General features: G+C 45.4%; 1 protein-coding gene and 2 long non-coding RNA genes across 5 annotated transcripts; 2 read left to right on the top strand and 1 right to left on the bottom strand.

The window, feature by feature from the left end:
* Positions 1 to 228: 228 nt before the first annotated feature.
* On the top strand, positions 229 to 12,082 carry LOC102695959 (arrestin domain-containing protein 3). The gene is made up of 8 exons (XM_069187514.1): positions 229 to 811; positions 4,101 to 4,182; positions 4,990 to 5,137; positions 6,035 to 6,137; positions 7,547 to 7,803; positions 8,442 to 8,604; positions 9,103 to 9,257; positions 9,586 to 12,082. Exons 1-8 carry the CDS (start codon positions 532 to 534, stop codon positions 9,652 to 9,654), a joined length of 1,257 nt encoding a protein of 418 aa, XP_069043615.1. The 5' UTR covers positions 229 to 531; the 3' UTR covers positions 9,655 to 12,082.
* Positions 12,083 to 12,511: 429 nt separating this feature from the next.
* On the top strand, positions 12,512 to 16,685 carry LOC107078990 (uncharacterized). 3 transcript variants are annotated; one of them, XR_011189120.1, is made up of 4 exons: positions 12,512 to 14,448; positions 14,663 to 14,813; positions 15,732 to 15,810; positions 16,072 to 16,685. It is a non-coding gene; the product is annotated as an uncharacterized lncRNA (long non-coding RNA). The 3 variants fall into 3 exon arrangements; XR_011189119.1 differs by having other exon boundaries at positions 12,512 to 14,813; XR_011189121.1 differs by having other exon boundaries at positions 12,512 to 14,813; positions 15,686 to 15,810.
* A 2,880-nt stretch (positions 16,686 to 19,565) lies between these two features.
* Positions 19,566 to 22,768, bottom strand: LOC107079040 (uncharacterized). The gene is made up of 3 exons (XR_001480024.2): positions 22,615 to 22,768; positions 21,716 to 21,796; positions 19,566 to 20,003 (listed from the first exon to the last, which is right to left on the bottom strand). It is a non-coding gene; the product is annotated as an uncharacterized lncRNA (long non-coding RNA).
* Between the last annotated feature and the right edge of the window lie 412 nt (positions 22,769 to 23,180).

Raw genomic sequence — 23,180 nt, 5'->3', positions numbered from 1 at the left:
AGGGCTCGGCCAGGCGCGAGCCGCCGGCGCGGGGCGCGCACGCGGGCTGGCCGGGCGGCTCGCGATCAGCTGTTCCAGTCAGCTGGCGCGGGGCCAGGTGTCAGCGGAGCCACGCCCCCTCGCTCGCGGGAGGCGGAAGGAGCTGGGAAGGAGGGATGGGAGGGGGAGCGCGGCGCATGCGCGGTGGGGTTGTTTTTCACCAAATCCTCGCTTTTAAGTGAGGGGAACCGGAGCAGCAGCTCGTCTTTGTACAGAGACCACGGAGAGGAGGAGGTGCGCGATAACAGCATCGAGTGCTGTTATTTAGCCTACCAGCATCTCAATGAACGGCTGGCGAGGGAAGCACTGATCCTGCCTGCAGCTCTTGCACGGCAAAGGCGTCGATCAGTGTGTTTGTTTGTTTGTGTGTGTGTGTGCGTGCTTTGCTACGATCACTTTTTTTTTTAATTTGGTCGTGGCTGTCTGCTCAGACCTTATTTTTTTTATGTGTTCTTAACAAAAAAAACAAAACAAAAAAAAAAACCCGAAACCATGGTGCTAGGCAAGGTGAAGAGTTTCACAGTCAGCTACGACTGCCTGAATGACAGCGCCGTGGCCGTGTTCTCCAGCGGGGACTCGGTCTCGGGGAGAGTCGTCATTGAAGTCACCGGGGAGATCCGGGTCAAGTCCCTGAAAATCCACGCGAAAGGATTTGCAAAAGTTCGCTGGACCGAGTCGAGGAACGCCGGGTCCAACACGGCGTACACGCAGAACTACACCGAGGAAGTGGAGTACTTGAACCACAGGGACATCCTGATCGGACACGAGAGAGGTAAGGGGGAACGCGCCGCTTCTGCCTTTTCTTTTTAAGGACTCTGGGGGGTGGAAATGTCACGTTTCCGTGAGCTGCCCTGTCCTCTGAAGACCGTGATCCCGGGGCTGTCATGGTAGTTGCACCGAAATTCTGCCCTTGGCTAGAGAGAGACGCTCGGCTGAATGCCCCCCATATCCCAGTAGTTCATTCATTCCGGCCCCAGGAGTGCAAGATCGATTTGCACGTCCTCCTTCGTCGAATATTGTGTGTAAAATGAGCGTCTCCCCTCTCCCTCAAGTGAGCGTTGGAGGTCCTGGACCTCTCGAGTGGGTTAGCGAACTTCTCGAGTGGGCTGCAGGTTAGGTCAGGCAAGGCAGTGTGAGTGAAAAGAGAAACCGAATCGCCTCCACGGAGCTCTGAATACACTAGGTAGTTTTGCCAGTCGGGGTCCGGTTTTTAAAATGCAGTCGCTGTTAATACTGACAGGAAATATCTGAAGGAATTTCAGGCTGGGATGTGTAGTTGGAAGAAGATGCCCGTTCATCTTTCGGACAGTGAGAGGTTGCGAGTACTTCACACACCACGAAAGACAATTAACTGCTTACTTGTCGTTGTTTTTTTTTAATGTACTGTGTGTGTATATATAGATTTTTTTTTTTTAAAAGTAGTTCATTTTAGACCAGAACTCGTGTCGACTCTCGGGACAGCAGGAGTCAATGCGGTAAACGTGAAATTTGGTAAAAAGAAATTAGAAACGGCTCACGGCGCCGCGTCCTTGGACGTATGCGGGAACCCGGGGTTATGCCCGGGCTCTTTGGGTTTTAAATCTTTGTTACATTTGGCTTTTTTTCCCCCAAAAAAGATGATTTCCTTAAGTTTCCACCCTTTGTTAAAAGCGGTTCAATCCTGTTCAGAAACTGGTTGCTGGGGAGGAGGGGGGGGGCAGCGGGCTCTGCCGTTCTCGCCCCCCGATTGGCTGGGCGCGGTCACGTGTGCGGCGATGACCTCATGCCTTTGCAGGGCTGAGCGAGCGCATCCCCACCTGTCTTTTCCTGGCGCACGTCTGGGTTCAGCTCCCATTCCCCAACCCCCGGTTCCTCCACGGCTGCCCCAGGAGTCGACCCCCGGTTTGCGCTCTCTTGTATGCCGGAGGCGGAAGGGGGGCCGGGGGACGGAGATTTCCCCATCGGCAGTTTAAGGGGCGCAGGCAGTGCCAGTCGTTGAATCGCAGTTTCTGGGAACTTGCGAGCACGCAGACCCCCGGAGTTGGAGCCAGGCTCCTGGCGGTCCGGTGGTCTGTGTCGTTTTAATCCGCAGCGGCATGGGCGACAAAAACTAAACTCCCTTAAGCGCCGTCTCCATTTCTAAAACACACAAATTAAACACACGACACTTTGGCTATTTCCTCTGGAAGGGCAGCTGTAGCGGTTGGCGAACCGCCGCGCGTACACACTTTGATTTTTGTATGTTTATTTTATTTATTTTGCTGTGTTTACACCGCCGTCGCGGTGCGCAGAAAGCTCAGAAAGTTTTCGGCAGGTTTGGACACTTGGGGTTGGTGCGCTCGGGCCGGCTGGGCTGGCCCCGCCCCCGCCGGGCGCCCATTGGCCGAGCCGGGTTTGTTAGTCCTGTTGCCAAGGCAGTGCTGGAGCCTGATTGGACTAGAAGTTATCAGCTGCGCGGCGGACTGACACGTGATTTCCATGCTTGTTCCGACCAGACTCTTCTACAGCCGGGTCTGGTCGCTTTTCTCACCCTTTTCTAAACTGTAATGCGCTTCAGTCCGGAGGACAGGCACCGGACAAGCCTGTTCCAGCTCTTTCTTTTGGGATGTGACTGTACTTATTGTGTGTTTTGTACACTGATGTAAGACGCGAAACGCTTATGTTGTGGGAGCAGCACCGCAGTGGTGCCCCTTCCTGGCATGTATCTCATCTGTATGATCTCAATGTGAACCTTGGTTGGTTGTTTTTTTGTATATTTATACCTTTCTGCTGCTTTAGGGGAAGAAAAAAGCTGTCTCCCCCCCCCTTGTGTAAAAAAAACAAACAAACCCGCCGCTAACAAAATAAAAGCGAGATGAATTCTAACTTGTTCCGCCTCCTGCGTCTTTATTTGCTATTGTGCATTTTCTCTGTGGTGTGGTGTGTGTGTGGGGGGGGGGAGGTCTCTTGATTTTCTCACCTGGAGGGGTCTGTTACGGAGGCCGGCCGGGCGCTGGGGCGGCTGCAGTGCGCGGGGCGGCTCGGCAGGGGGCGCCGCGAGGGAGCGAGCAGCTTCGGTTTCTGCAGTGCGTGCGTGCGGGGGAGCTGCTCGCGCCGGTTTAGGCCGGTCCTCTCCTGCTCGAGTCTGTCTGTGATTGACAGCTCAGCACTTGTTTACCAGGACCGAGCTGCTGCTGCTGAGGCAGGGGCAGAGCGCTGGCGCTGAGCTGGCAGAATTGTAACTTTGGGGGAGAGGCGCCCGGTGTGTGTGTGTGTGTCTCTCACAAGCTGTGCATGCGTGCGTTTTAAAACGCAATTTAAAAAAAAAACCCGATAAAGCAATTGTTGGGAGTTGTCAAACTGTGCCAAACGCAAAAATGAGACGAAAGCAAAAACTAGTCTGTCTCTTGTTTTCGCGCAATCCTCTGAAATGGAAGAAGGGCAGTGGGTCTCCTTCAAGGAAGGGAGTTTGTTACAAATGCCACAACCCCCCCACCTCTTTCCCAGGCCGTGTCCGAATGAGCGGGCGCTCTGGTGGGGAGAGCACTGCGATGGGTCCTTTGTAGCGCCTCAGGAGTGTGTGTTGGGGGGTCGTTTGAAAGTGGTGTGTGAGCACTGACGGGGAGAGGGAATGCTGATGTTTTTCAGGAGGAGAATAAGGGGGAATTTGTTTGCCATGACTAGCCCCCTATCGCCTTTTCTTCATGCTCATGGGCGCGGGAGTGGAGCTGCTCTGCCTATGAGGGTGTTTATTGGAGACTAATAGAGATTCATTACCTTTGTTCTAGGAAACTGGTTTCAATGCAAATACACATCGAACCTTTTTTATGAGACTTGACTTCCTGTTTTTTTTATCTACATTTATAAATGTTTAACATATCCGGTTTCCAGAATTAATTGTGACCTGTGTAATTTTTATCCGTCTTTTGTTTCTGTTTTTTTGCAGTGATGTTTTAAAATGTTTCAATTCTGGTATTTTTCCTTACCTAGAAATGTGTTTTGAACTGTTTTTTATTTTTTTTTAATTTCCATACAGCGACCCTCATATCTGTTTCACAGGTATGGTATACGTGTATTTGGAATTTTGTTTTCCTTTGTTTCAGATGAGGACAACTCTGAAGAAAGTCTCACCACTATCCATTCAGGAAGACACGAGTATGCATTCAGCCTTGAGCTTCCACAAACGTGAGTCTACTTGAAAGATGTTTATTTGCTCTCCCAGACTTCATAGATTTTGAAGCTGTCAGTCTTTGTCTTCTGGAATAAAATAAAAACAAAGTTAGCCACCTAATGCAACTCTGAAACTTCCCAGTAAGAATATAAAACCGTTTCAGATGAGAGGAGGTCATGTGGCCTATGAGAGCAATGTGGTTAACTGTTTAATCAGTCCAGGGGTCTCATCCATCTGTTTCCTGAAAGAATCCTTCAGACTAAAGAGACTCAGTTCCTCCGGCCTGTCAGTTTTGGACACTCCCTTCAGACTAAAGAGACTCAGTTCCTCCGGCCTGTCAGTTTTGGACACTCCCTTCAGACTAAAGAGACTCAGTTCCTCCGGCCTGTCAGTTTTGGACACTCCCTTCAGACTAAAGAGACTCAGTTCCTCCGGCCTGTCAGTGTGGGACACTCCCTTCGGACTAAAGAGACTCGGTTCCCTCTGGCCTGTCAGTGTGGGACACTCCCTTCGGACTAAAGAGACTCGGTTCCCTCTGGCCTGTCAGTGTGGGACACTCCCTTCGGACTAAAGAGACTCGGTTCCCTCTGGCCTGTCAATGTGGAACACTGCCCTCAGACTAAAGAGACTCCGTTCCCTCTGGCCTGTCAATGTGGGATGTGGCCCTTAAGGCCCAGAAGTCCCAGGTTGCTTTTCTCTGAGCAGATGGCGGAGTAGCAGTAGAGAGGAGGCAGGAACTGTGCACGCGGTGTTTCGTCTGTCCAGGTGTGGTCTCGCCCGTGCAGGAATGTTGAATCTCGGCCTCCTGCTTTCCCCCGCAGACCTCTGGCTACCTCCTTTGAGGGCAAGCACGGCAGCGTGCGCTACTGGGTGAAAGCCGAGCTGCACAGGCCGTGGCTGCTGCCCATGAAAGTGAAGAAGGAGTTCACTGTCTTCGAGCACATCGACATCAACACTCCTTCTCTGCTGGTGAGGGCGGCTCGCGCGCCGGACCCGTGCTCGGGGGGGGGGCTGGGGGTGGGGTGGGCGCAGCGGGGCGCGAGCCCGCCAGCAATCCAGGGCGTCCAGAAGGGGGCGATGAGGATATTTCATGTTATAGTCGTTACCGTAGGGAGCTGCAAAGGGACAGGTGAAGGTTTATTCCAGGCTGAAAAGAGAAGAAAGGAAACGCAACGGATCAATAAACCTCTGCTTGTTCCTATTTAATGTTATATTCCACGTGGGTCTCCGGGGGAAACCTGTTGATGAGGAAGCACCATTCTGCTTCGGTTTCGCTCGCTGGTATGGAGTTGTGAGCACAGTGCCCAGGCTCTCAGTGCTGACTTTTTCGAGCCATTGTTGCCTTTCCAGGTGACGAGACGTGGCTAAGAATGTGCTCGAATTCCTATTAACGGGGTGTTGTGGGGTATTTCAAAAAAGGTTTTTTTTAAATTCCGAATTGGCTTCACAATTCATGGGCTTCTGTTTGTTTTTTTTACCATGGAGGGGCTTAGAAAGGCAGACATGGGGCCAAAACATGTGTGTGTCTTGGGTTTTATTTTGGATGATGGTAAAATTTAACTTTTGCGTGCTTAATGTGTAGTGGAACAAGTAGAGGCTACTTCTACACAGAACAGTAGGAGAAAAAGACTCATTTCAGCGGTCGAGCCTTTTTAAAGTGGGAGGGGCAGAAAGAATTTGAAGGAGGCAGGACTCCCTCCCTTCCACCTGAGGAAAGCTCGGCAGCCTGAAAGGTGTTTTTTTTCTTGTCAGTTTCCCTGCTGGAAAAATACTTCCAAGCTCCTGCCTTTGTAGCTTGTCCCCTGACACAGCCCTCCCCCGGGTTAACGTGCATGTCTCTTCTCTGTCCTGTTGGTCTCTCTACAGTCACCGCAGGCTGGCACGAAAGACAAGACTCTGTGTTGCTGGTTCTGTACCTCAGGCCCCATTTCCTTAAGTGCCAAAATTGAACGGAAGGGCTACACCCCAGGTGAGGACTCCAGCTCGGCACGCAGCACCAAGCCCACTCTGAAGAATGTCATTGTCACCCTGCGTGTCCTTTATTTGTGCCAGATCGTGACGGATAAGAGAAGCCAGGCTTTGCACCGGTGATATTTTAAACGCCGTGGCTCAGAGTTTCGCAGTTGTGGTTTTGTCTTCTAGCTCCTGTTATTAAGCTGATCCGTTTGCTGGCAGTTTTAAAACTGTTTCAGCTGTTTGAACAACAGCACAAGCTTAGGCCTGGACCAGAACCCTCTGCCAAGTACTGGGTTCCAGCTCTCCCCTCATTTAACTTTCAGTTTTAAGTTTTATTTGCTGATTTAACTATATATGTCTTAACGTGAAGCAGAAATGAGCTTGTCATTCAGTTGTAACCACGGCTTCAAGAGCACAGCCGGACCTCTCTCCTTGTGCAAATACTAGACCTTTCATCTCCAAGGGAGACCCCCGATTTTTGTTTTTCCGCCCCAAAATGAGATTTCCTTACAAATCTGTCCGTCTTTCATGATTCATTTTTCTTACCTGCCAAGACCGTCAAATTTAATTCCAGTATACAGTATGGTCATCAATGTGGGATTCTTGTATAGAGGGTGGTGGTGGTGTTTTAGTGTAACTTTAAGATAATGTATGCTCTGATTACGGGGGAACTGCAGCGCTATTTTTATGTTTAGGGGTTATAATGAATCAGTAACAAGAAGTGCTTTTCAAACCACAATGGAACTACGAACTGCGTGGGACATCCTCCAATTCTCAACACTAAAGAGATGAAGTTGCAATTTGTGCATAGCGCCATATTGCCACCGTTGTGATTCAGAACCAGGCAACAAAACACGCGGTGATGCGAAAGCAGCCTTATTACATTGTCAACATGCTTTAGATGAAGCGTATTTTGCTACTATATTAATAATAAATATTTTCATGACACTGACACGTACAAGATGATAACATGTTTTTCAGATGCTTTTTAATTATTGACAAAAAAACCAACCTACCAACCACCTGAAATGGTAATTAATGCTGTTCAGAGACCGCATATCTTGTGTGCTTACAGCGACTAGTGAGCAGGAAGGGCCCACTTTCACATCACAGTTAGCTCAAATTCTCACCCTCGCCGCGGCGAGACCAGCGGTTTCTCGTCTGCCTGTGACAACATGACGACCAGACAGCGCTCTCTCAAAGTTCGCGGTTTTACGCTAAACGAACTCGTAGACTTCTGCGATACCGTCGGTTAATTTATTTTGTTAGCAAGGTCCGATAATCGGTCTGAGAAATCGGGCCTGCAGTTCCCCTTTTAGTGTGGGGTTTGCTGCCTGATGCAGGCGAGAAGTGTAATTGGGGGAAAAAGGAAAGGTAAAAAAAAAAAAAAACCAGTGCTGACGTCTTGCCCTCCCTCTGCAGGAGAATCGATTCAGATCTTCGCCGAGATCGAGAACTGCTCTTCCCGCATGGTGGTGCCAAAGGCAGCCGTTTACCAAACCCAGACCTTCTATGCCAAAGGGAAGATGAAGGAGGTCAAGCAGCTGGTCGCCAACCTCCGAGGGGAGTCCCTGTCCTCGGGCAAGACGGAGACGTGGAATGGGAAAATGCTGAAAATTCCGCCCGTCTCCCCCTCGATCCTGGACTGCAGCATCATCCGAGTGGAGTACTCGCTGATGGTGAGCTTCCCCGCCCAGCCGGCATGTCTGGAATAGTCAGTGCGCCACTTTCCGCGCGAGGTTGTAGCTCAGTGCGCCACTTTCCGCGCGAGGTTGTAGCTCAGTGCGCCAATTTCCGCGCGAGGTTGTAGCCGAGCAAGGATCAGATGCGCCGAGGAGGGTGAAGAATGTGGTCCTGCCCTTACCAGCTTGCGTATCGAGTTGCTGTCATTTAGCTGTAAGCAACGCAGCCGGCCCTCTCTCCTTGTGCAAATAATAGACCTTTCATTTCCAAGGGAGACCCCCGATTTTTGTTTTCCGCCCCAACATGAGACCTAACGGGTGAGACTGGAGCAGAAAGCGGTGCGATCAGCCCCCGAGATGCTCTCCAGCGAGACGGCTCAGAGGACGAGCCTTAGACACAGCCGAAGGAATTCAGGCCATAAAACCAGTGATAGACGTTAGCCCTCGGGGAGTTATTGAGCCGTCTTTGCGGTGTCCAGTTTCCACATTGCACAGATGTTAGGCGTGTGGGCCGATTTAGCGGTGCGTGAATTAATTCAGCTGCGCATCGAGCGGTTACTCTAAAAGGGGCACGCAAGCAAGTTTTTTTGCAGTGCGTCGCTCTGGGCATTACCTGTGTTCTGCCTCGCCTGCAGGTGTACGTGGATATTCCCGGGGCCATGAACCTGTTCCTGAATCTGCCGCTGGTCATCGGCACCATCCCCCTGCACCCCTTCGGCAGCCGGACGTCCAGCGTCAGCAGCCAGTGCAGCATGAACATGAACTGGCTGGGCATGGCGCTTCCTGAGCGGCCTGAAGGTATGGGGGCGGAGGGGGGAGGGCGCCAGAGCAAACAGGACACGAGTGATGGGGTCAGTGCCTGGGCCCGTGGAGACACTCAGTCCCACACGGGTCTGCAGTGCTGCACAGTACAGCTGCAGTGAAGCAGTGCAGGGATAATAGTGGAGCCCAGCTCATGTTTTTCTGTGACCGGGGTTCATTACAACCAGCGCCCACACATAAGCACGCAGGAAGGGGAGAAAAAGCAGGTCACTGATGGGAGCGCGGGATTCTCGCTCAGAAGTGCTCGCTGGTGCAATTATCCCTCTGCAGGGCAGAGCGTAGGGGACGTCCCTGTCTTTCAGGAACACAGAGCCCCTTGTTTAAGCAATGAAGTTGGAATGGCCTGGAGTTTTGGGGAGCGATCAAACGTTTCGCAAAAGCGTTGGGCAGGACAGCGAGGAAAGAGTAGGCTGGCATGTCGCTGTTAGGGGTGACGTCTGGGTGCTGAGGAGTGTTATTTGTGTCCCTGTCAAGCCCCCCCAAGCTATGCAGAAATCGTGACCGAGGAGCAGCGGCAGAGCAGCATGGAGGTGGCCGCGCCGCGGGATGAGTTCGAACGAGCCCTTGAAGGGCCGCTGCTGGCGTACATCCAGGAGTTCCGGTTCCAGCCGCCGCCGCTGTACTGTGAGGTGAGACAGGCTCACGCAGCCTCACGCAGGCAGGGCTCGGCCCCGCGACCTTGCGCACGCTGCGTCAGTGGTAGCACGAAGGATAAGAGCCACTGAAACGCAGCACGGCACGTTGAAGCCTGATGGGTGGGGTTTTTTAACTGCAGGCGTATCATCTCAGTTTAAATACAAGTAGCTCCTCACCAAGTAGTTGTAAAGCTCCTAAAGGAAATGATGAGGGACTGCTAATTTTTCTACAATTATTTCATAAAGTTGAGTTGCTCTTAAACTCTTCAGGTATCCAGTGATTTCACTCTTTTTTTTTTTCCTCCTGTGTTGCTTTTCTCAGATCGATCCCAATCCTGATGAAGTCGATAGCAATGAACTGGGGAGGCCAGACATGTGCCCATCTCGCTGAAGGCGACTGGCCCGCCAGCCCCACTGCGTTTGGGTCGTAGTTTTGGTTTTGTTTTTTTTTAAAAGAAAAAAAAGTGGCATCCTAGCTCTGTGGTGGACAGAGGAAAAGGAGATGAGTTCCGCTGACACGCAGAAGAAACTGTCGGGACGACCCTTCCTGCCTTGTGTCGGACGAATTTTATCCAACATGTCATCCGTGTATTGAAGTCTACAGCCTAAAGACGCAAGACTTGTCTGCCTGCCTAGAAAACTGTGCTTTCTGTAATGGTGGCACACAACGTGACTATGTTGAGCAGACCATGTAGACAAACAAACCATCATAACACGCTGTCTGTGGCATTAAGCAGCGTTCAGCTTCAGAGGAGAGAAGTTATGTCCTCTTGCCTCATTCAGAATTTTGCACATGTTGCTCTTTGCTTTGTGTTGCGTGGTTCTATTTCAAATCACTAATTTTTGTTTCCCTCCCGACGCTCAAGTGTGCTGGACTGGGAAACCCTGCAGGCTTTGCCCCCCAGACATTTCCTTTATCCGCACAACTACGAACAACGCAACCCGAGAGTACAAAAACTGAAGACGAACTGAACGGGGGAGGGAGGAAAAAAAATGCACTGACCTTGTTAAGTTGTTCTGTTTCGTTTGTGTTTCCTTGAAAAGATGTAGTCTGAGCTGTACCTTGGCACTCCTGTTCCTCAGGCTCGACTCTGCCTGGCCTCTTCAGCCTGTATCCAGTGGTGGCGTCGTTTTTTTTTTCTTCTCATTTCAAACATCAAATGCCTTTAAGCCAATATTTGTGCTGGTTTCGTAGCCTCCATAGTAGAACAGCCGCAGATCAAGGATAAAAACGGGAGACTGCAGGGTGCCTGCGATCGAAAGGGTCGGACGTTTTTACTTTTGTTGCCTTTCTACTATCATCATCGGAGCGGTGTTGTTACATACTGCCTAAGACGCTCGATCTCAGGTGATCGTCTCACTTGCCAAACGGGTTAGGAGTGCGGTTGTGTGTCGTTTCAAGCCGCTTGGTGTCAAAGGGGAGAAAAATAAAAGTGGAGAGAGGCAGGGCAGCTTTTTAAGACTTCTCACATTCCCTTTTTTGTCCTGCTGCATTTGCTTGGCTTAGTGTAGCCCTAGTCCAGTGTAGCCAAAAAGTGAAAGATGGCAGGCGGGGACACTGGCAGGGACGCTCGAAGGGTCCAGTTAGCAGTATGTGGAGCGGATGCTTCTGAACCGCTCATCAGTCAGGAGAGCCAACTGGACAGATGCGGATAAAAGCGTTTTTGAAACTTAAAATTACATTAAAAAAAAAAACGATCCAAACGGAGAAAGGGGAAATGTGTCTTGGCGTGTTCAGTAGAGCCTTAACTTAGAATGCTTTTTTTAAAATAATGAAGGCGGACAACGGCAAAAACAAAGTTTGGTTACTCGTGAAAAGAACAACTGTAGAAGTTCTCAGTGATGCACAAGTGTTGGAAGTGGTGATTTTTTTTAAAAAAAAGTTTACAAACCTTAATACCAATTTTATTAGCTGAGAACCGGCAGAGAATTGTAAATGGACTTTAAAAAGTGATCTTATTTGCGTGGCCTTGACAAAGAACTGACTTAAAACTATTCCTTGTCAGAAAACAAGTAATATCATTTGGAACCAAGCTTGTTATTAATGTTGTTGCTGAATGTTCATTTAAGACCTTAATCACTGACTGGGACAAAAAGGGGAAACATGAGTCCTTGAAAGCGGGAAGAAAAGAGATGTCTGATGGTCCCCAAAGAAGCTTTTTTTAAAAAAGAACTGGGGTAGTTGGCGACTTCAGGCATTTGGTGTTTGTATTCCAGTGAAACAACCCCATCATTTTTGTTTTTCAAGACTTAGGGAACAAGTGCTGTGTTGGTGCAGCGTCTTCAAGGGTGGAAAGATCCGGTCAAAGTGGGACTGACTGTTCCTGTCAGGTGCTCGCTGAGTGCCGCCGGCTCTTTGCGGTTTTTGTACATTTATGTTGACGAGGGAGTTTTGACATGTGGACGTAAAGCTAACTAAAAAATTTAAAAACCCTGCAAATACTTTTAATCATGTTCCTTTTTTTTACTTTCCATTTCTCGTTGGTCAATCCCAGAATGTTTAAGGTGGGGTTTCCATTCTGTTCCAGTGGTTAAGCTAATTCCCGATGTCTATATTGGGAACTAAAATGTCTGAGACGGTGGGGTGCAGGATCCAAAATGTTAGAAAAAAAAAGTGCAATATTACATGTTTTTGTTTGATAGAATTTATTTTGTGGCTGTTTGTACAGTTTCTCACTTTTTTATATTTTGTTTTCATTTTTTTTTTAGTTTGGTGCTGTCAATTGTAGATTCTGTTATGAGAGATGAATACTTGTTCTGAATGATTTTTTTTTCGTCTAGTTCTTCCTTGTGTAAAATAAACAAGGCTTTTTGTTAAAGGGTTGCCATGTGTCTTTTTTTCTTTGTTCACTAACGGTCTTGCAGGTAGGCTGGCTGGTCTGGTTTCTACGATTCAGTCTTGAAAGCTGTTTGTCCAGATTCTTACAACTTCGGTGAACTAAACTCGTTATTAGTTACATCCACCAGCTATAGAATAAGTACTTTAGGAAATTTCCAAAATTTCTCTTTATCTGGGCGAACGTCTCTGAAGCGTGTTTCCCTTGTTCAAAGTATGCAGACAAAGTCCAGACGTAGTGTGGAAATCAGGCTCGTACAGGAGGGAAAGAACGTGGCCACATGCGAACTTTCGAACCCTGGCCCGATTGTTGTCCATGTTACTTTAAGTAAACTGTTCTGTACTTTGGTCGTAACATGCCTGACATGACTGACATGCTTGAGGATTCACTGTCCTAATCGCCAATACGAAAGCAAGCGTGAGGTGGTAATGGAGGTAAGGAACCCACTTTCCCAACTGGTAGCTAAATCTTTTATTTCCGTTATATCCAAACCCGAGTTCGCTGCCCTAAAGCCTGTTCCTTGGCACTGGAGTCGGTCACCTTGCCTGGTTCTTGCCTAGACTGTTCCCAAAGGGAATAGAATGACACATCAAACGGGGGACATGGGTTTTCCCTTACAGAGCAGGTCTCGTCCAAATGACTTTTCTCTTTGTTAGTGTGGATGTGCGATTAGTGCAGTGGGTCAGATCTGTATTATTTCACATGCTCCATGCTGACTGTGCTTGAATGGTGTTCAAACTCCATCGTGAAATAATTTGAGCTGGTTTCCTGCAGCTTTCCTCCTGGTGTGTTCTCAGGGTGTGCACTGTGCAGTGGGGCTACTGGCACAGAACGGCTCCCGTGTCAGTCAGGAGGTTTGATGGAACAAGTAAAGGTTTATTCCATGCTGAGAAGAGATGAAAAGAAAACAATTCGGCTGTGGAGACTAGTTTGGGTATTTGATGTAGGTGCCTTCCTATATTTCAAGCCCTAAGGAGATGTATTTTTTTTAAACAATTCATTTTTTCACTAGCAGAGCTAAGTTCCGATACCTGTACTGTACATACGCATACTGGAAATATAGCCAGGATGCCCTGGTTCTAAGCAATGAAGTTCTCCTGTACCACCCTCTTGGTATTTGTGTGCATTTCACCTTGTTTATCCATTTACAGAAAGATGGGCTGATGAGCTGTATGAAATATCTGAAATTCAGGTGTTTAACGACTCAAAATATTCAGATATGAGCAAAGGGGCTGTTTCTGCACTTAGCTGAATGGCACTTGTATGTCAAGATCGCCCCCTGGACTTTCCCTGGAGCATTGCAACATATCTTTCTGTATTGTTCTACGCAGGCTATGGTGGTAAAGATTCGAATATGGGTAAGTCTTGGAAAAAGCATACATGGGCAGTAGGCTCAGCATCAGAAGAAACTCGAACCTACGCATGGATGTTATGAGAAAACTATGCAGAATTTGGATATTGAGTAAATGTCTTTGGCATTATTTTAATTGATCATCTGTGACTATCTGGAACACTCAAGTGACTTAGCTGTATAAACAGCAAAAGGGTTTCATCGGTGAACGAGCCGATGGTGCAGCGGAGATGAGGTGTTAACCTGTTGAATATTAAGCCTGGAGAAAGTAAACGAAGGCAGAAAGGAACAATGGCCTTTGGGTCACTGGTAAAGTTGAGGGGTCATGATTCCAGGTGGAGAACACAAGACCGGAAAACAACAGCCTTCTAGCGAGACGAGACCGCTCACGGCCCTGGATCCCTTACTCTCCTGCTTGTTGCGTGTGTGACGAGCAGGGACGGTGTGAGGTATCTGCTGTAGGTCTCGGACACCAGTGAAGAGACACAGGCAAGAGCAGGGTATGCAAGAATAGCCAATGTCTGTAACCTGGTGCAAAACATGCATCGCAGACGTAGCTTGGATTGCTGCCCTGTACAATTCACAGCAGCCTGTCATTGCACCTGTACATTATGCATTTCAATGCTGTATACATCTTCAGATGTCCTAGTCTGGATTTCTAGCAGTACCTTTATGATTCCTTTTAATGGTTTTAAGAACTTCACCTAAGTTATGTTTTGTGAAATCAACATAAAAGTCAACTGGCAGGATATTTTAATACCCAGGACACCAAAGCCTCAGGTGTGGTAGAGTTTTTTTTTTTCCATTTACTGTAGTTCTAACCAGTGACCTGTTTTTCCTGAATTCAAGAAAAAAAAAGTCTGCACGTAGGCTGAAATCCTGTTTTTTGACTTTGGCAGCCACATGGCAGCGTTCCTTCGGTAATCCCGAAATACGTGACGCGTAGGCAAGTATGTTTGTCTTCCCACACGCTGGTGACAGGAGTTACAGAAATACGGTAAGTGCTTATCACACTGCAAACAGTTTCATATTACGGTTTCTGCTGCACAAGTGAAACTGCATATTTACCTTCAGCCCCTACTGCCTTCAAACCCAGCAGTCTCTCCCCGTGCGGCCCCTCTGCGGTTTTACAGAGCATTGTATTGGAGAACGTCTTCCACCACATGTTTATGTAATTTGCATTGTGTTTCGGAGCTGCGTTCTTGTTTCAGTGATTTCGAAGAACGAGACACAGATTACAAATGCAAAGGAGGCCATTCCGTCCAACAGGCCTGTCCAGAAGGGAGTGTTTACTTGATCCCAGGATCCCATCCAGCTGTTTCTTGAAGGGCACCAGGGTATCGGCTTCAACAGCAGGGATGGGTATGCTTGTTCCACACTCCAGCCGCCCTGTGCAGTGAATCTGGGATTGATCTGGTGCTGTAGTCACTGCTTCCTCACCTGCATGTTGTTTAACCCTCACTGGGCACCACTCTGCTCTACACTGCAAAGACATTGCACTCCTAACGTGCAATATTGTTGTAGAATATTTTTTTGCCTTCTTATTTCTTCAAATTAGTGCCAAGCAATTAAAATAAAATCATGGAGGTTCATTCCAGGTCTTGGGGATCAGACAGGTTTCTCTGGGCTGTCCTGAAACCAGATCCACATCCATGTCAGAAGAGGGTTACAAAGCCTGGGAGTATCAGTATTCTGATGACTCAGCAAATTCCACGCTACTCTGGCTGACTCAGTGTCCTTTCTAAAAGCCTGTCCATCCCTTGCCATTAAGATAAACAGGTTTTGGCAACTGCAGCTTTGGGTGGGATGTACAGAAAAGGGGGCTTTGTAATGAAAGTATACTTCTGCTGATTAAATCCTGCTGGTGATGTACAGTTCTCTTCCTCTCTGACTAACCCTACACTCCAGTGTCTGCAATACAGGAAACTGTGGGCTGTGCGCACTGAGTAACAGAGCTCAGCAGCACAATCAATTACATTCAACAGGCTATTGCAAGATCTCCCTTTCTAACAGGCATACAACTGCTTGTTTTATTTAATTGCTTATAGGAAATACAGATAAAACACAATAATACCACGTTGCCACATCTAATGTACTTTTCTTTCCCTTTAACAAAAAATTAGGTAGTGTAGACTACGATTTTACCAGCTAGAAATGATTCCTTTTTTTATTGATGAAAAGAGTGATATGAATTATTCTGTATATACTGTATGTGCGGTATCTTCATCTTCTAGGGTAGGAGCTCTGACGATGAAAGGAGATATTTTTGTTCTAAAACAGCTCCTCTAGAGAAGAACTAGACTGAAGGTTTGGAGGTGTTGCCAGAATGACTTGACCTGAACCAAACTGGACAGCTTTGGTAAGAAACCAGAACACCTTGCTACTCTAACTGCTGATGGAAATTCATTATTACTAAAGGAGAAGAAAATCAGAAGCAATTATGGACATGCATTTGTACTTTTTTATTTGAATGTTTCTGTCATTTTCCTTAAAATATGGTATATCTAATATCAGTGTTATACTTTTGTTAAGTTTAAGCACATAACTAGCACGTCCCAGTATGTTATGAGGATCACACTTTCACCCTTCTCTCAACAGCGGACTCTCTTTTCTTTTGCAGGTTTCGACTTCACGCCCCCCGAGTGCCCACTCCTGCTCCCGCCTCCTCTCCACTCCCGGCTCTTGTTCTCCTGTGCTGTATCAGCTGCCGCTTTTCCTCTCTTTCTCACACCCGAAGAGGGCTCCTTCTTTTTTCGGCATGGAATACACCTTTACTTGTTCCAAGTTACAGCGTGCGCAAACCTGTCTTCGCCTCCAGACCATCGGCTGAAATCTGGGCTCGTTATTCCTCGAGATGTGTCAATACGTTGGTGATGTCCGTCCCGGCAGGCACTAACCCAGTCCACGTGGCGCCAGCTGCCCTGATCCGTGGCCTGGGCACAGGCCCAGTCTCGATGTGGGAGATATAGGTTCTGTTGGGAAGCAGTGCAGAAAGCCTTTATACAGTACCTCTCTAGGTAGGCTAAAGCACACTCCTGCAACATCAACACATCTCCCTCTCTCTGCTGGAGGTCATCAAAGACAGGCTGGCATTTAACGCTGTCGTTGATACCTCTGGTGTTAAGAGAAACTATGTTCAGAGCCATTATATGTAAGAAAGTGAAACCAGTCTTTACAAAACACATTTCTCATCTGTCTCATCTGTTACCTTCTTCTTCATTTTTCTTCTTGCCAATTTCCTGCCAGCCATCCTCTGAATGAGCCTTCATCAGGGTGGCGGCAGCAGAAGTCTTCACGGAGTCTGTTTCAAGGAAAGGGGTAGAGGGGTCCAGCTGTCCCCAACGCCATGCTCTCCTTCCTCCTCGCTGGGAGAGAAGACGGAGTCATTTTTCCTTTTCCTCCAGTCCAGATCCTGAGAGCGCCGAGGGGTGTGGGCTGCCCCCAGGAGTCTGGCGGTGGGAGGGGGCAGATCCAGCCCATAGTGTCCATCAGAAAGGGACCGCGTCCAAGATTGAGGTCTCCTACTTGAGCAGAAGGGGCACAAGTCAGCTCACTCCAGGGAGGGTTAGAATTTAATCCTTCACAGGGTATTGTACGCCTTTGCCTTCTCATTAAGCATGTGCTGTGAAACAGAAAGGAAGAGTCTTTTCTGGTAGCACGAGAGTGATCATGCTTCCGTCATGCGTCTGTGTGTTTGGTTTTTGCTCTTGTTACTGTATGCCGCTGATACCAACCTTAAAAACACCACTGAAAGAAAATATCCGTGTGTGGAGGGGAATCATTTTTTAAACACATACAGTACACAGAATGACATACAGTATGAGGAAGGAATAAAATGTTGGAAATAATGAAATAGCGGTTTGATATTCCCGGGGCGAAAGAAAATCTGTGATCCTGAAAGGGAAAGTTAAATTGGATTTTGATCAGGAAAAGCTGTATCATGTTTACCCTTTCCTGGATGATTCAAAGGAACATGAATAGGTGGTTTAATACAAAAAGTACTACATTCCAGGAAAAAGGGCTGTTTAGTCTCTTAAATTTGCTTTGCCTGCCAAGCAAACCTGTGAGCAAACCTTTATACCACCGACAGCTGGCGTGTGGGGAGCGTTCTGGCGCACACCGGTGGAGGTGGAGGGGATCCCCATTACCTGTAAAGCACTTTGAGTGGAGTGTCCACCGAAAGCGCTATATAAGTGTAAGCAATTATTGTTATTGTTGTTCTGCTTTTAAAATCAAGAACAGAAGCATTACTTTACAAAAAGAGTGGTGGGATTGTGGAAAAAACTACCTAGCCCTGGATCAATTAATTACTAATTACCAAAAAGGGTTCCTCCCATTTGTAACTTTTCTTATGGTTTTATGACGTTTGCACGCCATCTATTAAAAAAAAACTGTCGTTTTAAGGACGACAGTTTTTAAACTGTCGTGCACGCATGTGTGTGCCCAGAGCATCCTGGCAAATGCTTGTAGTGTTTTACTAAGAAATGCATTTCACTGTTTCATGTGTGTATAGCACAGCCTTTATTGTGCTATAAAGAGAAATCAAATTCACTGTGTTGTTCAGATACCTTTTGTCAGGACAGTTGTATAATATTGGCCCTGACTGAAAGGAATCAATGTTGATAATATGGTCACCTCTCAAGTGCTCAGGATTCTGCAAGACCCTGTGTAGCAGAAATAGTGACGTATTCCAGATTAAAACTCAAAATATGTTTAATTGCTATTGCAACAAAATATTGAATTGCTAAACTGGTATTTTACTGTATATGGACTATTTTAAAAAAATCTCATTGTCTAGTTGACTTTACACTTTACACCTTAATTTCATTTAACTCTTACTTGTAAGGTATGGTATAATTCTATTTTTCTTTAACTCAAACCAAGACAGACTGCTAAAGTTATGGTCAGTAAATGTTAATCCTGTACAACACAATATATATTTTACATTAATTAATAATAATAATAATTGCTTACACTTATATAGCGCTTTTCTGGACACTCCACTCAAAGCGCTTTACAGGTAATGGGGATCCCCTCCACCACCACCAGTGTGCAGCCCCACTTGGATGATGCGACGGCAGCCATAGTGCGCCAGAGCGCTCACCACACACCAGCTCTCAGTGGGGACGAGAGCAAAGTAATTAAGCCAATTCATAGAGGGTAAATTTTAAAAACAAATTACTTTGTTTTAAACAGAAAATGAAGGGGAAGGAAGAGGCAAGGGAGGCGAGGGAGGAGTGTCTGCTGAAATATACCCTCTTTCACAAACTGAGAAACCTGGTTTTTAATATCAACGTGAAGATTTGTTAACATGGGATTCGAGGAAAATTTGGACACTTACTTAGGTCTTTTCATTTTTTGTAGTAAAACAATATTTGTTATGTTTCAACACTAGTGCTCCCTCTTGATTTTTAAATTACATCTGTTTTGTGCTGCACAATCACATTCATCCAATGAATGTGCAGAAAACAAATGAGTCAACTGACAATTATTCTTAGAACTGTACAGTATGTTTCGCTCCTTAAAAACAAAAGTGCCCTTATTTTCCTGTTCTGTTTGGTATGAATTGAGGTTTTATTTGGCTGCTGTGAAAGCTGTTTCACGCAAAATGACCTGAATATGAAACAAGAGACGCTTTAAAAAAGAACAGTTAATCCTCGTTTTTTTATCCCTGTCTTGATCATGTAACATGCATATGTATGGTACAGTCAGCTGCAGAATATAATTATGGGCAGCAAAGAATGGACCTCACAGTTCAAGTTCTACAATCCGTGGGTGTAAAAGCAATTCCTTTACAATACATTGTACACACATAAGCTGTGTCTAGAGCATATGGCCACGAATTCCAGCAATGTCCTTTATTCTTATTGAGATTTATCTAATTGTGTTTGGACTTGAAGAGTCACAAATAGTCACAGTAGCTGTAATTTGGCTTACCAGAGAGGCAGACTATAAATACAGATAACGTCAGTAAAAATATCTATTCCACAAAAGCATGCAAAACGTACGTCCTCGTTGCATTAAATTTCTCAGGAAACAGAGATGATAATAAAACAATCCAATTGGAGATGACGCTCCCCAAAAAAATGTGAATCCTTTAATTTGTAACCAGAGACAGAAAGATCACAAAAAGCAAAGCAGATCAAGGCAAGTTTATCTCTACTGCAAGGCTTATTTTTTCAGGCAAGCAAAACACAGGGAGAGAGCTACCAGGGCAAGTCATGAGGGTGTCAGCTTATACAATAGCACATTATGGAAAACCATTTGGGGAGGCTAATGTTGTTGAGGAGCATGTGTGTCTTATTCAAAATACAGTATTCCGAAGAACTGTATTTCTGAAGAACTTGAAGTGGCAGGTCGTACCAACCATATTGCCTTTTGATTTTTATTCCATTTCTTGTGACAAGATCGCTGACACAAACGATACCGAACATCTTATCTTCTGTGTCGCCAGGTGCTGCTGCTGATGGGTTTATTTTGAAGGAAGCACTTGTGGACCGATGAGAAGCTGTGATGTCTCAGAAGCCGTGTCACATGATTAGGTCTTGCGCTCTGAAATACAGGCAGTTCTTTGAGACTGAAGCACAATATGGGGGCATTATTTACCACTGAAATGTGCTGCGATTCAGTATTGAAACTTTGCAGTTGAGTTTATTTAATTTCTGAGAGAGAACCAAAACCCACTCAATGAGCTCAGTGACCCTGTTTGCTTGGTTGATCTTGCCTTTCTAGCTGACTTCATCACACAGCAGAATCTTCTCAATACACATTTACAAGGGAAACATGCGATCGTGCCACAACTGCACTCAATGATGAAAGCATTTGTTGTGAAACTTTGTCTTTCTGAGAGAAGAAATCAGAGAACTCAATACTGTACACTTCCTGTGCCTCAAAGAAACGATCCATATTTTTCTAACTGAAAGTACTGCTCGATCCATAGACAAATAGTGTATGTGCCCCTGATTTGATAGCAGAGCTCAATATGCAATTCCAGGATATTGATGTGATATAGAAGAATATGGCAATATTTTCATGCTCTTTCATAGTGTAGACTGAGGAAACCTACAGTTGCAGTTAAGCGAAATATAATGATATAATAAAATACTACACCGCCAACACAACCCGTTTCCAGTATTCTGCTGGGGTTTGGAAAAAGACAGATTTCTGCAGATAAGACACCAAGCAAAATTAATCCTAAATTTATATGGCTCAACAAATGTTTATATTATTTACAAGCAAACATTCTCTGAAATGAAAAAAAACAACAGAAATCTTAATTTCTCCAGTGTTGAAGAGAAATGCGAATTACACACTAGGATCTTATGATTAAGTCATGTTGTCTTAAATTTCACAAATCTTTCTATGAAACACCAAGTTGCAATCAAAGATGTAATTACTGGACCAAAGCATGTTAATCACTACAAGTATAATCTATGCAGAGATAAAAATTTGTCAGCCAAGATACAGCCATTGATTGCAGAACAAAGGAGAAGAAAAGCAGAGCTACTGTAGGCTTCCTGCAAATATTTCACAGTGCAGGATGTAGAATTTAATTCCCCTGTCTGTTTCCTTTTTGTTGTATCTAGAAGTTCTAGGATGCAGTCAATCCTAATAGAAGAAATATGAAATTGCATAAATTAAAAAAAATCAAGTGAGAAAGCACACTCATTCTTACAATGGATAAATGACTATGAAGATAATTTAGTCATTTTCAACAAGACAGCAAGAGGATATATATTCAAGAAGAATATTAGTACTCTAGTACAGCTAACCCCTCTGGTGAAAAACGGGGTACATTAAGAGATGGGAGAAACCTCATACAATAGTCCCAAACAAATCATGCAATCAAATGTCTGAACCTTTTAATTTAAAATCAGCAAATAAAAATGTGGAGTTTGTATGTAGGAGCTAGCAGTAATACCTCTTTTATGGGAAAAGTAGCAAAGCTTTCATTGATGTACAGATTAAAATCAATAAATGATCATAAATAATAAACAGATTGGTCTACTGCCATTAAAGTTCAGTTGTTGAGCATGCTCTGGAAAAGGAAAATCGGTTTCTAATTTAGTCATTTTAGTGACAAGAGACTGTTGTAGCAGTAAGGCAATGAAGTCTTTGAGTACATCATGTAGAATGTGGGAGTTATAAACCGAGTGAGATAAAATCAATACAATTGTTCCCTTTAACTTTGGTTAAACTTTTGGCATTTCTAATAATGTGATTCTAAATTATCAAATGAGTGCAAATCTGCATAAATTACTTACCTTCCAGCAACAGGTGTAGGATCTCAGCATTGCGTAATGTGGACAAAAATACAGGCAATTCTGATTCTGATTTAGATCTTGCTGAAAGAAAAGGATGAATGTTCATGTTCCAGAGAGTATTTGTTAAGGGCGTGGTAGCTCATTTCCTGTCTTGACATAGTTTATTTCATTTACAGCTCTATTGTCACATGGAGGCTGTTGAGAGGTGTTAAAAATAAATTCACTGGTGTGAAAGGATGTGGGATTCTGGGAAAGAGACTGGGATCACAAGCAACACCAGTAAATGAATTTGGTCAGTTAAATTGGACTGATTGATATCAGACAGAAAACTGTCCAAGATTTGGGACTGACACGTTGCAACATTGCATGTAGGTACTAAAAGGGATATGAAATTTGATATATGGGCAATGATAAAATAACAACACAAATTATCCCTTGATCTATAACAATCCCACTTTGTTACTTAGTGTTAAAAGCTCTCTGATGGTTCTCATGGTCAGGCTATAGTTCCTAATCACAGTTTTGAGACAAGATTTTCTACATCTCTACATATTCTATGAATCCCTGCATATAAAAGAAGGAGCTTGATCTAAAATTATTAGTAAAATCTATTTTCATTTCCGAGTAGTTGTGTTGAAGAGAGAGGGCATTTCCACTAAAGGACGTTGTTTTCCTGAGGCATTGAGGCCCGCAGTAAGTAATTCAGCAGAAGAAATATATGATTCTGTCCGTGTTGAAGATGGTTTCACTGCTTCATTTGGATTTTATTATTATATAAATTCAGTTCCTCCAAGTTAACTTCTGGAAAACACTATTAGTGTTCAATCTGCTGATAATCACTCATTTCTTGCCTTCACACTAAATAGTGTAAATATTATAAAGGGACATTATTAACTTACCAGGTATGTGTGAAAGTGAAGATTTAAAAAAGTCCTGTAGGGCAGAGTTGTGAACTTTCTGAGGAGCACTGTAGAGCATTTGAATCACCAGTGAGGACCAACACAAATCCTGTCTGCTCTATCCTTCCCACTTTCTCGTCCACCCACCTGTAGAAATGTGTACATTCTCTGGAGCAGGAGCTAAAGAAAATAAAAAAAGACATTTCTTAGCTGTGGGTGTGAACTGAAGCAGATTCAGTGCTGGAATCCCCCAGAAGGATTGTGAAATTCAGATCCTAGTGACTTGAACAGCAGAGAGTGGGTTTGATTAGTAGAGTAGGTAGGTGTTTCACTTTCAGTTGGAGCCAGAGCCAGTCTCAGACACCTTGCAGTGCATTTCAGCATTAAGGAGAAATATTCTGGCCAAGATCTTCCCTCAGAGCTAACTCCTCAGTGGGTGTGTTTTCTGTGGAAAAGATAGCTTGTCCTTGGTTTTCCGAAACCCTTTTGTCCTCTCCTTTTCTCGGAAATATGCTGTATATTTGAGCCTCCACATTAGCATATAGATGTTTGCTAAAATAAACATT

This window comes from Lepisosteus oculatus, chromosome 3, assembly GCF_040954835.1.
Source record: "Lepisosteus oculatus isolate fLepOcu1 chromosome 3, fLepOcu1.hap2, whole genome shotgun sequence".
Lineage (NCBI taxonomy): Eukaryota > Metazoa > Chordata > Actinopteri > Semionotiformes > Lepisosteidae > Lepisosteus > Lepisosteus oculatus.
This window is presented reverse-complemented; position numbering and strand designations above follow the sequence as displayed.

Bases quoted from the DNA above. Each gene is read 5' to 3' on its own strand.
- LOC102695959 (XM_069187514.1), top strand. From the start codon at position 532: ATGGTGCTAGGCAAGGTGAAGAGTTTCACAGTCAGCTACGACTGCCTG. The intron at 4,183-4,989 runs GTGAGTCTACTT...TTTCCCCCGCAG, and splicing joins AGCCTTGAGCTTCCACAAAC to ACCTCTGGCTACCTCCTTTG. The intron at 8,605-9,102 runs GTATGGGGGCGG...GTCCCTGTCAAG, and splicing joins GCTTCCTGAGCGGCCTGAAG to CCCCCCCAAGCTATGCAGAA.